Genomic DNA, 13,577 nt, shown 5'->3' with positions numbered 1-13,577 from the left:
ATATAAATGTAATGAGAGAGTAAAGATCAATGGGCGCACTTTGTAGCCGAGAGCTGGACTCTCAGAAGTGGCACCTCCTCTATTTCCTGTCTCTGTTATCATCTTTTTTGTGAAAACCTGCAATATACCGGTAATACTAACGCAAGAGCCATTTAAAAGGGATTTTCCAGGCATTTACTATTGATGACCTTTCCTCGGGATAAGTCATCAACAGTTGATCGTTGGGGTCCAGCGATCGGGGTTCCTGTTGATCATCTGATCCTCTCGTCTGTTGTTAGTGCAGCTTAGCAGGACATCCACATTGGGGTCGGAGTCGGAAGTGTAACAGAAGGCTGCACTCCCATTGGAGTCAAACCTTCCATTACACTTCCGATTTCAACCCCAATGTGGACATCCGGCTTAGCTGCACAGACGGTGGGTCTAAGGATCAGCGAGCAGTGGACACCCACCGATCAACTATTAATGACCTATTATTTATTCTGATTGTCCTCTGGATACACATTGGGGGTAATAGGCTGAACTGGATGGAGATATGTCTTTTTCGCCTTACATACTATGTTATTCTGAGGATAGGTCATCAATAGTAAGTACCCAGAAAACTTCTTTAAACAGATCTATGTAGTAGTTAAGCATAAACTGGTCTGTACTTCCAGAATTGCTTTTCATCATACCTGCTCAGCCACTTTGTGAGTTCTGACCTATTCGTTTTCTGCAGAAGACTCTCCAAAAAAATACTAAACCCTCTTTCTGTCTGATGTTATAACAATCCATAGGATGGTTGCTTTATACTATTTGTTCCTTTGTTTTCCCAGGACAGGCATTTGATGTCCGAGCCAAATGTGTCATCAATGCCACAGGACCATTTACAGACTCTGTGCGTAAAATGGACAATCAAGAAACTCTCAAAATTTGCCAACCAAGTGCTGGTGTACATATTGTGATGCCCGGATACTACAGGTAATGTGTTTAGGTGCCTTGGTGGAAAAATGGAAAGTGCTGCTTTATAGGATGTGGCAAAGTAAAGGGATTATTATACTGTAGAAGACAATTATGGGCTTTTTGTACAATCCGATATCGGGCCTGAGCGTTCCTCCGAATGTTCATTCACCTAGCATTAACTCTTGTGTAGATGGGCCTAGCATATGTAAGTCTCTTTAACAGGGCTTCTCACCCTATAGAATCCAGTCTGCAGTCCCGAGGGGGACCTCATTGATACAACAGCTGCTATTTCTGGATCTTCCACCTGTACTAAAGCAGCAGGTCCTTACTTCAGACAGCCTTGTCTTTAGGCCTGGTCTGCTGTCTGTCTTGATCTGCAGTCATCATCATGTTTGGTTATAGAGGGAGGGAGACTTCCTCTCTTCCCACGCATTGGTGTTCTTTACCACCTGGTCATCAGTGTCCATCCATCACTCTCCACAGCGTGAACTCTGCAGCCAGTCCCTTACTCTTCCTTTACCTGTACAGTGGTCACTGCACAGGCTTATGCATTCGGGCCCTACCAAATTTGCTGGGCTGTGTGGTGAGCCAGAAGGGTTCAGCCTAAAGGACTGCTGTAGCTGCCTCTATAGCAGATGAAATGCACAGCCCAGCAAATTTGGGCTGTACAGGTGAAGGAAGAGTAAAGTGAAGGTATGCATCCAGTGACTCACACAGACCCAAAATGTGCTTTATATATCAAACCCCGCCCTACTAGGGAAATCACTGGCAAAGCGCTAGCTATGTCGAGAGAAGACAAGAGCTTCCCGTTACTGCTTGCATTATTGAGTCAATAGATCCTACTCTGGGCTCGTCACTAACAGGAGGGGCAAGGGTTTTTCTGGCGAAAAGAGCAACCAAACTGAAGTTCTTGTTCTATCTTCACTGAAGGAACTGATCAGTGATGCTCCTCCACAACCTTACATTCTCACTGGGTACGAGTATTATGGAAAGCAGATGAGTTCTGGGTATAAATCGAGGATAAAGAACATATGATGATACTGTATATTATAATGGATGTCCTTTGTCCGTCATGCACCATGTATGAAAGTGTCACTTCATTGTGAACACTTGTCTATTTTATTACAAAAACACCTCAAATGTAATCAGTCAGATGGCTAACTGAAGTTGTCCAACCACTCACCAAAAATGAAAAGCAGTGATATTTTTATCACCCATGGAGGTTGACCGTTTCTTTTAGAATCTAGTTAACTGGATTTGTTTTAATGTCACTTCAGTACTTTTATTTATAGTCCAAAAACCACTGAAGCTAGAGTAAAGGCCCATTTAGACACAACGATAATCGCTCAAAAGATGTCGCTCAAGCGACTTTTGAGCAATCATCATTGTTTCATTTACAGTGCAAGATGATCGCTCAAGATGAGCGATCACCTTGCGCTGCCAGCGGAGGATGCAGAAGACAAGTGGGGTGTCCCTGCTTGTCTTCTGCATCCAGCTGTTTTCTGTATGGAGCTCCCGGCTCTTATACATCCAAGCGCTCCGTGTAGAGGATGCAGAAGACAAGCGGGGACCATCCCTATTTTAATTACCTTTTAATTGATAATGCTTTGTATTTTTATAGCCCTGATAACATGGGACTGCTTGATCCAGCCACCAGTGACGGTAGAGTTATTTTTTTCCTGCCATGGGAGAAGATGACCATCGCTGGAACCACTGACACTCCAACGGAGATCACACACCACCCTATTCCCACAGAAGAGGACATTAATTTCATATTGACTGAAGTCCGCAACTACCTTAGTAGCGATGTAGAAGGTAAGCCGTGCCACAGTCATACAGTGGGTATAAAAAGTCTACACACCCCTGTTAAGACGCCATGTTTTTGTCATGTTAATAAATCTGATAAAGATGAATCATGTCAGATTTATTTCTACCTTCAATGTGACCCGTTATCTGTATAATTCCATTTATATCCGCTACATATCAGTCCTGTCAATATTCCTAATATCTTGTGTTTGTTCACAATCTGCTTCACTCTTGAGAGGGAATCCATTTGCCATCAGGCTATCTGCATAATACAATACTTTGTAATGACATTTAAGATGGACGGACCTTTTGCTAGAATTTTTTGGACTCCTTTTTGGACTGCAGATTCTGAACACATCCAGATCCACATGGTGGTACATGTACGTAATTCTTCATTTGGTACCTGACTCTACCATGCTGTAGTATTGTAGTAATTTTACTAACTTGGTCACATATTGAGTTTGTGTATTATCAAGTGGCAGATGGTGCTATAGGCATCCCAAGATATTCTGAAGGTGGCCATGGACATTAGATATAGATCTCTCTAACCTGCAGATTTGGGCAGATCGAGATGATCATATAATGTGTATGGGGACCTCTGAACTCTCCCTAAATGGCAGATCCTTTGTCCATGAAAAAACATTCTCAGAAAGATCGTTTGTCCATCACCCGTTGTTATTAAGCATGTATAACAAATTGGAACAACTTAAACAGCCAATACGGAATAAAATGTGTGTGACTGAATCTGCAAAACTATCCTTCACTAGGCGATTGTTCAATGGTTGCTGTATAGAGATGAGAGAGCGTACTCGGAAAAGCACTACTCGCTCGAGTAATGTGCTTTATCCGAGTATCGCTGTGCTCGGGTCTGAAGATTCGGGTGCTGGCACGGAGCGGGGAGCTGCAGGGGAGAGCGGGGAGGAACGGAGGGGAGATCTTTCTCTCCCTCTCTCCCGCCCGCTCTCCCCTGCTCCCCGCTGCGACTCACCTGTCAGCCGCAGCGCCACCCGAATCTTCAGGGACGAGCACAGCGATACTCGGATAAAGCAAATTACTCGAGCGAGTAGTGCTTTTCCGAGTACGCTCGCTCATCTCTATTGCTGTACTATTATCTGTATTTTTTCACATTAGATATGATGATTGACCAGGAGGCCATTGACTGGCGACCCATCAGCCCTCCATGATTGGATAACAGAGGGCGAATGTCATCACAGAAGGAGTTCCCTCACTTTATTAACCTCTTACATGCCATGATCAATATTTATGGTGCCATGTCATAGGTTAAGGGCGGGGATTGTGTTTTCTGTGATCCCCGCCATTGCAGCTGGACCCAGGTTCTCAGGTTCAGCTGAAGATGGTGTCAACTCAGCTTCTGAGCCCATGCCGTCTATAAACCGTACATTTATGGCGTTTTGCAGGAATCCCTTTCCTTCCATGACGTGCGTGTACGTCATAGGGCAGAAAGGGGTTGATACACTTCTACAACTATCTAAGGAGTTATATATATATTTACACATGCACGTTCCATTCAGTTGAGTATGCTTGTGTTCTGCATGTAGAGAGGAGAGTAAGTCACTGCCAGATACTTCTAGAAGCAGCTTATCTCCCCAAGAATAAAAGGAATAAAAAAAAAAAACAGCTGGCTGATCCTTATCTTCCCCTGTCATCTACCATTGGGGAGCAGTCAGGCCGATATACATCTAATGTGTATGGCCATCTTAAGATGACGCTACGCTCTGCACAGATCTTATTTTTGCAGCATTTTTTAACATATTTTATTACACCCCTTCTTTTCATAGTTAAGTTTCTAAAAGCTGCATAAAATGTGCCGACTCTGCTTAGAAGTGTGCTGCTAATTTATGTGATTAGCATAATGAGTTTACTTTTCTGCAAAATGTGCTCAGTATATTATTCACACTTAGCAAATGCAAACACAGACAAAAAGTAGCGCACATCTTCTCTGGTGAAGTGGCGAATAAGAAGCAAGCAATTATTCAATGTGTTCTTTATGACAGCAATTTGTCATCTGATTTGTATAAGCTGGCAGCAATCATTCATTATTTTCTATTTTTGGCCAAAGTACCTTTCTCCTGTTGTGCATTACGCACCCCTGCAGTGGAAACCATCATATAGTTGATTACACAACTATATCCATCTGTAACTATGGGTTTTAGTTGGGTGTGTTTTGCACTCAGTTGACCAAATTGCTGTATTCTATGGTGCAAAGCTGTTTCTCTATAGGCTATTGCTTGTGATTTGTGTTAAGAGTGTACGGAAATAGTTTCCTGTATCATTCCTTAAAAACATCAGGAAATGAACATAAACAGGAAAGTCTATGATGAAAGATTAAAACAATGAAATAGATTTATCAGTGAGTCTTAAGGGTGCGTTCACACTAGCAGATATGTTGCGAATTTTCTGCAGCTGAAAAAAATTGCCAGCAAGTCTGCACCAAAAACTGCAACTTTGATGAGGATTTTGTCACGGGATTTTGGTGTAGACTTTCTGTGGATTAGACCCCTTCAGTTTAATTTAAAGAATAACTTCACTTGTGCAGAATAGGTGATTCTAAGCATTTTTTCATGGGTTTTATTAGCCTATTCTGTACATTTTTCTTACAGAGTCTGAGTGCATCAGGCGTACAGTATTGTAAATCACAAGCCAATGCACTGAGACTAGAGATGAGCGAGCACCCAAATGATCGGGTCCACGTTATTCGAGTCGAGCTTTTCGTAAAATTCGAGAGCTCTACTCGAGTAACAAGCCCCATTGACTACAATGGGAGACTCGAGCATTTTTGTATGTGGGACGCCGGGTCCCGAGCTTTTTTTTTTTTTCTTTCTAGGTTTTTTTCTAGGTTTAGGGGCCAAAAACTGGAGCGGGGTCGAACATGGCTTGATGCTCATTCGAGTAACGAGCACCATCGAGTACGCTAATACTTGAACGAGCATCAAGCTCGGCAGAGTATGTTCGCTCAACTCTAACTGAGACTCATTCCAAGCGCGGGAATGGGTGCACTGTGAGAAGGAGAAGCTGTCTGCAGCATTGAACAGCTTCTCCTTGCACAGAGTAGGCAGGAGATTAATAAACGCAGCACATAGGTCAGATCACAGGGGCACAGGAGCAAGTAGTATGTAACAATCAATAAAATAAATACATCTGGCTTTATTAATACAATGTTATACAGAACAGCTAGCTATTCCTGCACTAGAGAGAAGAGTGTAGGCAGAGCTGGAGTGCCCGCTTGTGCTAAGCAGTTAGATGAAGGCAGATTTCTCAGTCCCGTGTTCACCTAACTGCATAGCTGAAGAGGGGTTTTGTATGAAAAATGTACAGAATAGGCTAAAAATATATTGCAATAATGCCTAGGATCACCTAAGCTGTACATAAAAAAGTATAATTGTTCTTCAAATTTAATAGGTGAAATCTGCTGCTGATCCGCACCAAAATCTGCAACATATTTCGCACCAAATTGTGTAGATTTTGGTGAAAATTTGCTGTAGATTTTTTCTGCTGCAGAAAATCAGCAGCAAATCAGCTATGTGCGAACACATGCTTAGGGTATGTCTAGATGGGCGTATTTGCCATGGATTTTCCACGCTGACCCTCTGCGCAGAAAATCCATGGAATTTACTGACTCAGTGAATGAGATTTTAAGATTTTGTTCTCACTGCAGAAGAAATCTGCTGGGGAAATGGACATGCTAAGCAGAATTTAAATCCTCAGTATGTCAATGGTAGCTGCGGGGGTTTCCGTGTGTATTCCACCTCTTCAAATGAGGGAGTGAATTCCGTACCAAACTCCATACCAAGTAGTGTGGTTTTTGATGTGGATTTTGTGCTATAGAACTACTGTGGATATTCCACAGCAAATTCCACCCTGTTTGGACATACCCTTCCAGCGGTTATCAGTTTTACGTGATTAGATTTTAATCACTATGTAATGAAAAATTTTCCATGTTTCTAGTGCGCTTCATGCTGCATTGATTATTAAAATCTCTGCTTGCTGTCCCAAATGTCACACAAATGGAGAATTTCACACAAATAGTGCGTTTTTGATGCAGCTTTTGCATTGGGATCTCTACAGTCCCATTCAAAGTGGGTGGAGTGGCAGCATTCTTGTGAGGGGTGCAGTAAACCCAAAGGCATGGTACTCCCGTTCTAGGCATCGGTGGCGGTCTCAGTGGGAAGACCTCCACCGATCACCAAGTCATTCCCTACCCCGTAGAGAGATGATAACTTGGAATTCTGGTAAACTCACTTAAGGTTTGTTTCACACAAGCATATTACATGTGCATTTATGCATCCATAATACGGATTAGTTCTCTGGGCCAATCATGGGCTTTCGGACCTGAATTCAGAGCATCATAGATGCAGGGTCATAGTGGGTGGAGTACGTCACAGATTCTCTCTTTGGATACTTGTATCATGCTCCACCCTCTTTGTCCAGAGTGTTCCCTTCGAGGAGTTTTCTGGAACTTTTCAAGAACTAGTTACAGTAAGGGCCCTTTTACACAGAGCGATCGTTTAGATTATTACTGGTTCATATAAGTCTGAACGCTGATCGTTCAATCTAAACACTGCCAGCGACTAAACGATGAATGATAATTTGTTCCTTTATCATTTGTCGTTCAATTTAGGCAACCATAAAGATCAACCGACGACCGGCCTGTGTAAACAGGCAGTCGTTCATCTATGCAAGACTGCCTGTTTAATATGAATGTAGGCGGGCAATTGATTGCCCTAAGTCTCTCTCTCACCACCCTTGGCAATCAGGTGATCTTGCTGCGGAAGCAGTGGCCAGCCTTACAGTGGCTGCATTAGAGGAAATGTAGTGTTGCAGGACCTCCTTTTACATAATAACAGAATAGTAAAAGATCTGCCGGGATAGGAGCTTCTGCTACTGATTGGCTCTCCATTCTGGTACACAGAAGGGGGATTTGAGTGAGCGGCCTTGCTTTATGACATTCATATGCCCTAATAAGGCATATGAACAGGGGATGCCATCTTGGCACAACCCCTTTAAATGTCCTGCTGCCCCAGTGCACCAAACTTATTTCTTGGCACTTTGGTCCCAGATTGTCTTGCAGAAGGCACTTTCCATTCATTATTCATGCGACCTCTGACCACAAAGGCCAGTGATTACCTTTAGTGGTCACATGAACAATGAATTGCATGAGACTATTGCAGAAGCTTCTGAGACTGGAGCCACGAGAATCGGAATGGCTTCCCTGGAACGACTGGCACTTGGAGCTCTGGGACATTTATAGAGTGAGTACTACATAGTTTATTTTAGTCCATTTTCTGCCCTTAGCAAGTTTTTGAAAAGTTTCGGAAAGCCCCTTTAATCCTTCTTACAATGATAATTAGGATTAATGGCAAATTCATATATTTAGTATGTTAGTAACCACACACTGTATTATGCTGATAGGAAAAAAGGGACTTTCCCATAATTCCTCTTTCCACATTCAGTTGACGTACAGTCTAATGTTCTGCATTTATCGCTGTGTGTGGCCTTTGAATACATTAGAGGATTTCCCAGTGCTTATACAAACACCAGACGTACGACATTCTGGGGCTCGAGAAGATCTTTCCATGCCGTGCTGACAAGTGTAAAATTTTAGATGACATCATCAAGACTTTCTGATCTTATTTCTTGTCTATGATAAAAATAATTTGACATTTTTTTCCTACGCATAAATTATAATTTCACATTTTAATTTTAAATTTACTAAATTTAGGCCAATCTGTGCACTACGTAGAGAAATCCTGGAAACAGCTAAGTGCAGGGAACCTGAAGAGGTTCTAAGGGCAGAAGGGTTTTATTATGGATTTATTTTTTTTTCAGACTTCTCTCTGGGTTTTCAAAAACATTTAATGCACAGACAATGCAGGAAAAGAGGGAAGGAGATAAAAAAGAGAGTTCTACATGCTTCTGGGGGAATTTTAGTATACGTTGCTCAAAACATGTGTGGGTATTCCAACCCAGTTGCTACTCTGTGGCTACATTATGCAGCTTAGAGAGGGAGTCAGTTGTGCTCACTGCCTATATTATAGAGGGCACAGGGACCCTGCTGTGCAGATATGTTGCTTAAAGTACACCGGAGTGACCCACCACTTGACAGATCTCATGGACTCTACCACCCACCTACGCAATAAAGGGTCGGTTTCCTGGCCAAATGTCTTAATCTACTATGTGGCCCCATCTGGTCCACCATATCACAACCCCACTGCTGGGAGAACCCTATGCCAGCGGCTAGGCTCAGCACCAACCATAGATGTATCCAATACAGGTTATGAGCCACCAGCATGAGTAGTGTCCCTGTTACCACCCTCTTGCTGCCGGCCCATTGCCCAATCCCCTTTCAGCAGAACAGCTACAACCAACAAAAAGTGCCACCACCTCTAATTACAACCAGAGGGAGACCCCCATGTAAGATAACATTTTACACTTCTGAGGATACAAAAGGTCTTCCAAATATATAGTTTTTCAAACTTTTTTATTTAATAGACATACGTAATGAAGCATGGCACATTCACACAAGATGGATCATCACTGCAGTTTTGATGATAGATCTCCCCAAAAGACATGTCATATACAATGAAAAGAGTCTTAGCACTGAATTCTCAGGAGTTGTCCTCTATGGCTTTATCTGCTTTTGAGTCCTAATGTTATGGTGTCCCCTACCTCTTCCTGCTGCCAGTCATGTCTAGCACCATGTCTTCTATGTTGTCGATGCAGACACCACATCTCCTGTCAGTTTCCTGGTCCCTATAGAGTGTGCGCATGCAGCTAATCCACCTCTTAAAGTGCCAGCACGCAACCAGCTTTTTTATTCTGAGCCAACCCAAGTAAGTCTTTTGACTATTTAAGGTACCTTATCCTGCTATCAAGTGCCTGGGCAATCTGTCTTTATACTGTGTGAAGGTGCAAGTGTCTGCTCTCCTAGTATTAAATCTATGTCTGAACGACCCAGCTTTCCTGACCTCTCCAATCCTGACCTTGCCTCGTTTCTTGACTACACTTACCTTGTCTGTTGCCTGCCCTGTCCCATGGCCTGATCTATGTTGTGAAAGTATTTTCTCAAAAGTAGATTGTAAGGATATAATTTATATGCACAGCTTTGTTGTATTGGTTTTGGCAATTGCATTTTTGCATTAGTTTCTGTACATTAAATTCATATATCACTATCTACTTGCTCCTTACAGTTCCACCTGTGGTTGGTTTTCATTCTGCATGATCTGCACTGCAAATTTTCCCACAATCTGATGTATTAAGACTATTGGTATGTCTCACGCTTGTGGTTTCTTAGCATTATGGAATAGCTATAATGTAGAGATTAGACATTAGATAGGTAGATATTAGATAGATCAATATTAGATAGTTGCAACTAAATTGTTATTGACCTGCAACAGCCATGAGTTTCCATTTTTGACAAATACCATATGTGGTAGCTGCCATTGTCTCAAAATTAAACCTCTCATTTTTCCCTTGTAAAATGTTGTTCCTACAATAATATTGATAAAGTTTCCCCAATTCTTTATAACATAATGAATTATTCTTGCTTGATGTCATTTCCACGTGGAACATATGGAACATGATGTTGTATGGACTTGGCCATAAGTAAGAAAATAAACTTTCCATGCTCTAGGCCTTTCAGTGGATGGATTACTCTTGTGCTGGACTGACCATTCAGTTTTATTTACATAGCGCATAAAAACTCCGTTGTACTTTATATCACTTAATATTATGGGGCCATTCAGACACTAGGGCAAAGATTGAGATCTCATAGCCAAAAGATCTTTGGATAATAAGAGAACTGCTTCGAGTGCAAGACCTGGAACAAAATTGCAAGTAAAAGGTGCTGGTATAACCCAACCCAAGTGTATGATGCAAAGATATACACTGTCCTACCAGAAGTGATTGGTCCCCTGAACAAGAATCTAAAGTAGTAGATATGTACGTATGTTAATACTTGGTGGGGTTCCTTTTACCCCAATGACATTGGAAACTCTCCAAGGCTCTGTCAGGTACCAAGGCCCTGTTTCACTCTGTACCCTCCTATAGGAGGCCTCTTAATATCAAGGCTTTAAAGTGGTATTCTGGGACATCTTTAACTTTTTAATTAGAAACTAGTCCTGGATCAGACTATTACCAATAGGGATGCTTTACCTATTTTGCGCAGAGCACCCACTTCTAGCGTCTGTCATGTGATCCAGTGCTGAACTACTTTTTCCCCCTCCAGTTATGCCTTGCTTTGTCTCTGTGATGCTCTGATCTTCTGATTCTTGACGTGACCTGTCCGTTATAGGTTGAATATGCTTGATGGGTGGGCAGACAGGACAGGATGGGAAGCTAACAGCAGTGGATGTCAGTGGTGGGTGTAGTAGGTGGAGGTTATGGGCAGTGATGAGTGAACCGAAAGAGTCAAACTCTGTTTTGGGTTCAACTTAGCTAAACCAGCATGAACCCAAACCTCAGGCGGTACATCTCAACTGAACCCACTAAAACTATTTCTTCTTCACCTTCTTCTACTCCTCCTTCTCAATAAATGTATATGCTATAAAAATGAAAATGATCATTATTATGAGAAATAAAACCATACAAACTCCATGCAGATGTTGTCGTTGATCAGATTTGAACCTAGGATCCTATTGGTTAGCATAGTTGGCTTGCAGTGCTGGGTTCCTAGGTTCAAATCTGACCAAGGACAACATCTGTATGAAGTTTGTATGTTGTCCCTGTGTTTGTATGGATTTATTCCTCATAATAATCCCCTTTATATAGCACATGCATTGGAGGAGGAGGAGGACAATGGCGTTTATGGCTCTTAGTGTTATACACCTATTTTAGGGGTATTGTTGAAGTTCCTGTTCAGTTCTAATTTGGACTCAATTGAACTTTCTGCCAATATTTAGTGGACCGGCAGAATTGAACTTTCAAAAGTTCACTTATCACTAGTCATGGAGATCGGCTGTCAAAACGCTGGCTCAGAGGCAATTGCAAAGGATGATGGACTATGTAGTAAAGCAGGGGAGAGCCAGACGGACTATGACACAACAGGTAGTCATGTATGTAAAGAAACACCTGCAGAGGTGGGTAGAATGTGCTAATAACGGAAAAAGTAGTTAAGGGGACTCCTCTTTACCAGTAATTATGCTTGAAAAAACAGTTTTTGGCAAATGTTTTGGTCGGAAAGCCCATTTAAGTTGTTGATAGGGGGTCCGTGACCTTTAGTGTCCAGGGGCCAATATCGCCCCCTGTCTCCCTGGGTTATGCACCACATTGATAAATGTGATGTTTTTTTTAAAGGCTGCCGTGTTAATAAATGAGTCCCCTTGTTAGTAAATGTGATTTTCTTAAAAGATTTCTCTTCTTCCGCTTCAGATTGCATCTAAGTGCTGCAGGCCTTTACACTTACGGAAACAAAAAAATTACCATGAGAAAAAAAAATATTACAAATAGGAAAGTATTTACAGCGTAACACCAACGTTTATAGTCAAACATGTAACTAAAAATAAAATTGTCTGATTTAATCTACTGTGTAAATGTCATTGAGTGGGGTTGGGTGGAGGAGGGGGGGGGGGCTCGTACCTCTGTATTAGCTAACATTATAAAGAGTTGTTTTGTCTGATTTATCACATTCCTGGTAGGGTATTGGCTGTGGCGTGGATCATTGTTTAGAGCGTAATTTTAGCCTGGCATCGGATGCACACACTAGTTTTTTTTTTCTCCCCTCTCGGCAGTAGAATCCCCCCGCCATAGTCGCATGCTGTTTTTCACTTATGCAATTAGCTGTGTTTATAGATTGCCTGTTATTGAATGAACAACCACGCTAGCCATATCAACTCCGCACAGACCTGCCTTTCCCCTGCCAGACACCGTGCCAAGGTTATCGACTTACACAGGCTTGGATATGTTCCAGCTGTTTAATTATAATGTCTCATAAGCAGCTATTTCCACTTCCATTAGTTTATAAATGTAATATGCTATTTTATTTCTGTGATTAGCACTTCATTTAGGCTAGTTTAACCGGCTGCCAGAGGACGGCCGTGCCTTTACTCCTGAGTGTTCATGCCGGGGACGCTTTTTTATTTAATTGTGTAAATTGATAAGTGCCAAGATGAACTTTTTGGTGCATATTACAGAAATTTGGGGTTGTTAGGATGCCTTTACTTCAGGCGGTGATGTGACATGAGGTTCTACTGCGACTTGGCATGGTTTTTCAATGTGGTTCTTAACCATTTGGTTTTGGCCAGTGAAGCACTTGTTTTTAATATGTTTGACCTCTAAAAACTGTGGACCAAAAATCAGGTAATTCATTCAGCTAGGGAAATAATGACATGTTTAGGCTGTATCTACATTTGCATCCAAGTCTAAAGGCCCATTTACACGCAACGAGTATCGCTCAAAATCCGTTCAAACGTTGGCATATAAGTGATAACTGTTCCATGTAAACACTGCCATTGTTTACTCTTTGGCTTAACGGTGATTTTTTGAGCTTGAAAATCCATCATTCAGCAGGAGAGAAGATAACGCGGACCACAAGCTGTGTTCTGCACCGGAGTCAGAGATTACATTGTATTCTGCTGACAGCCCGTGCAAAAACAGTGGAGCTGTTTGCAAAGCTAGGACTACATGCTGTGCTCTGCAAACAGCTTTCAGAGGCCCTTTTTAACCCAAATGAAGGTGATAAAGTGTTAATGGACATTAGTGTCCATTAACACTTTATGCAAAATGATTGCTAAAACTGTCCATCTTTAAATCGTTTGAAAGATTGTCTTTGCGTGTAAGTGGGCCTTAAAACCTCTGTTGGTAATTGATTTACATTT

The 13,577-nt window shown here is 41.9% G+C and overlaps 1 protein-coding gene across 3 annotated transcripts in view; it reads left to right on the top strand.

Annotated features, from left to right (window-relative positions):
- Positions 1–13,577, top strand: part of GPD2 (glycerol-3-phosphate dehydrogenase 2) — a 164,386-nt gene that overhangs the window by 97,876 nt on the left and 52,933 nt on the right. For all 3 annotated transcript variants that reach the window (XM_066576005.1, XM_066576006.1, XM_066576007.1), the window contains exons 8-9: positions 813–957; positions 2,561–2,754. In XM_066576005.1, the coding sequence (XP_066432102.1) occupies positions 813–957; positions 2,561–2,754 (339 nt within the window). The remainder of the gene's footprint in view (positions 1–812; positions 958–2,560; positions 2,755–13,577) is intronic.

This window comes from Eleutherodactylus coqui, chromosome 8 (assembly GCF_035609145.1).
Source record: "Eleutherodactylus coqui strain aEleCoq1 chromosome 8, aEleCoq1.hap1, whole genome shotgun sequence".
Lineage (NCBI taxonomy): Eukaryota > Metazoa > Chordata > Amphibia > Anura > Eleutherodactylidae > Eleutherodactylus > Eleutherodactylus coqui.
The sequence above is the reverse complement of the archived record's forward strand: the minus strand, read 5'-3'. Positions and strand labels throughout refer to the sequence as shown.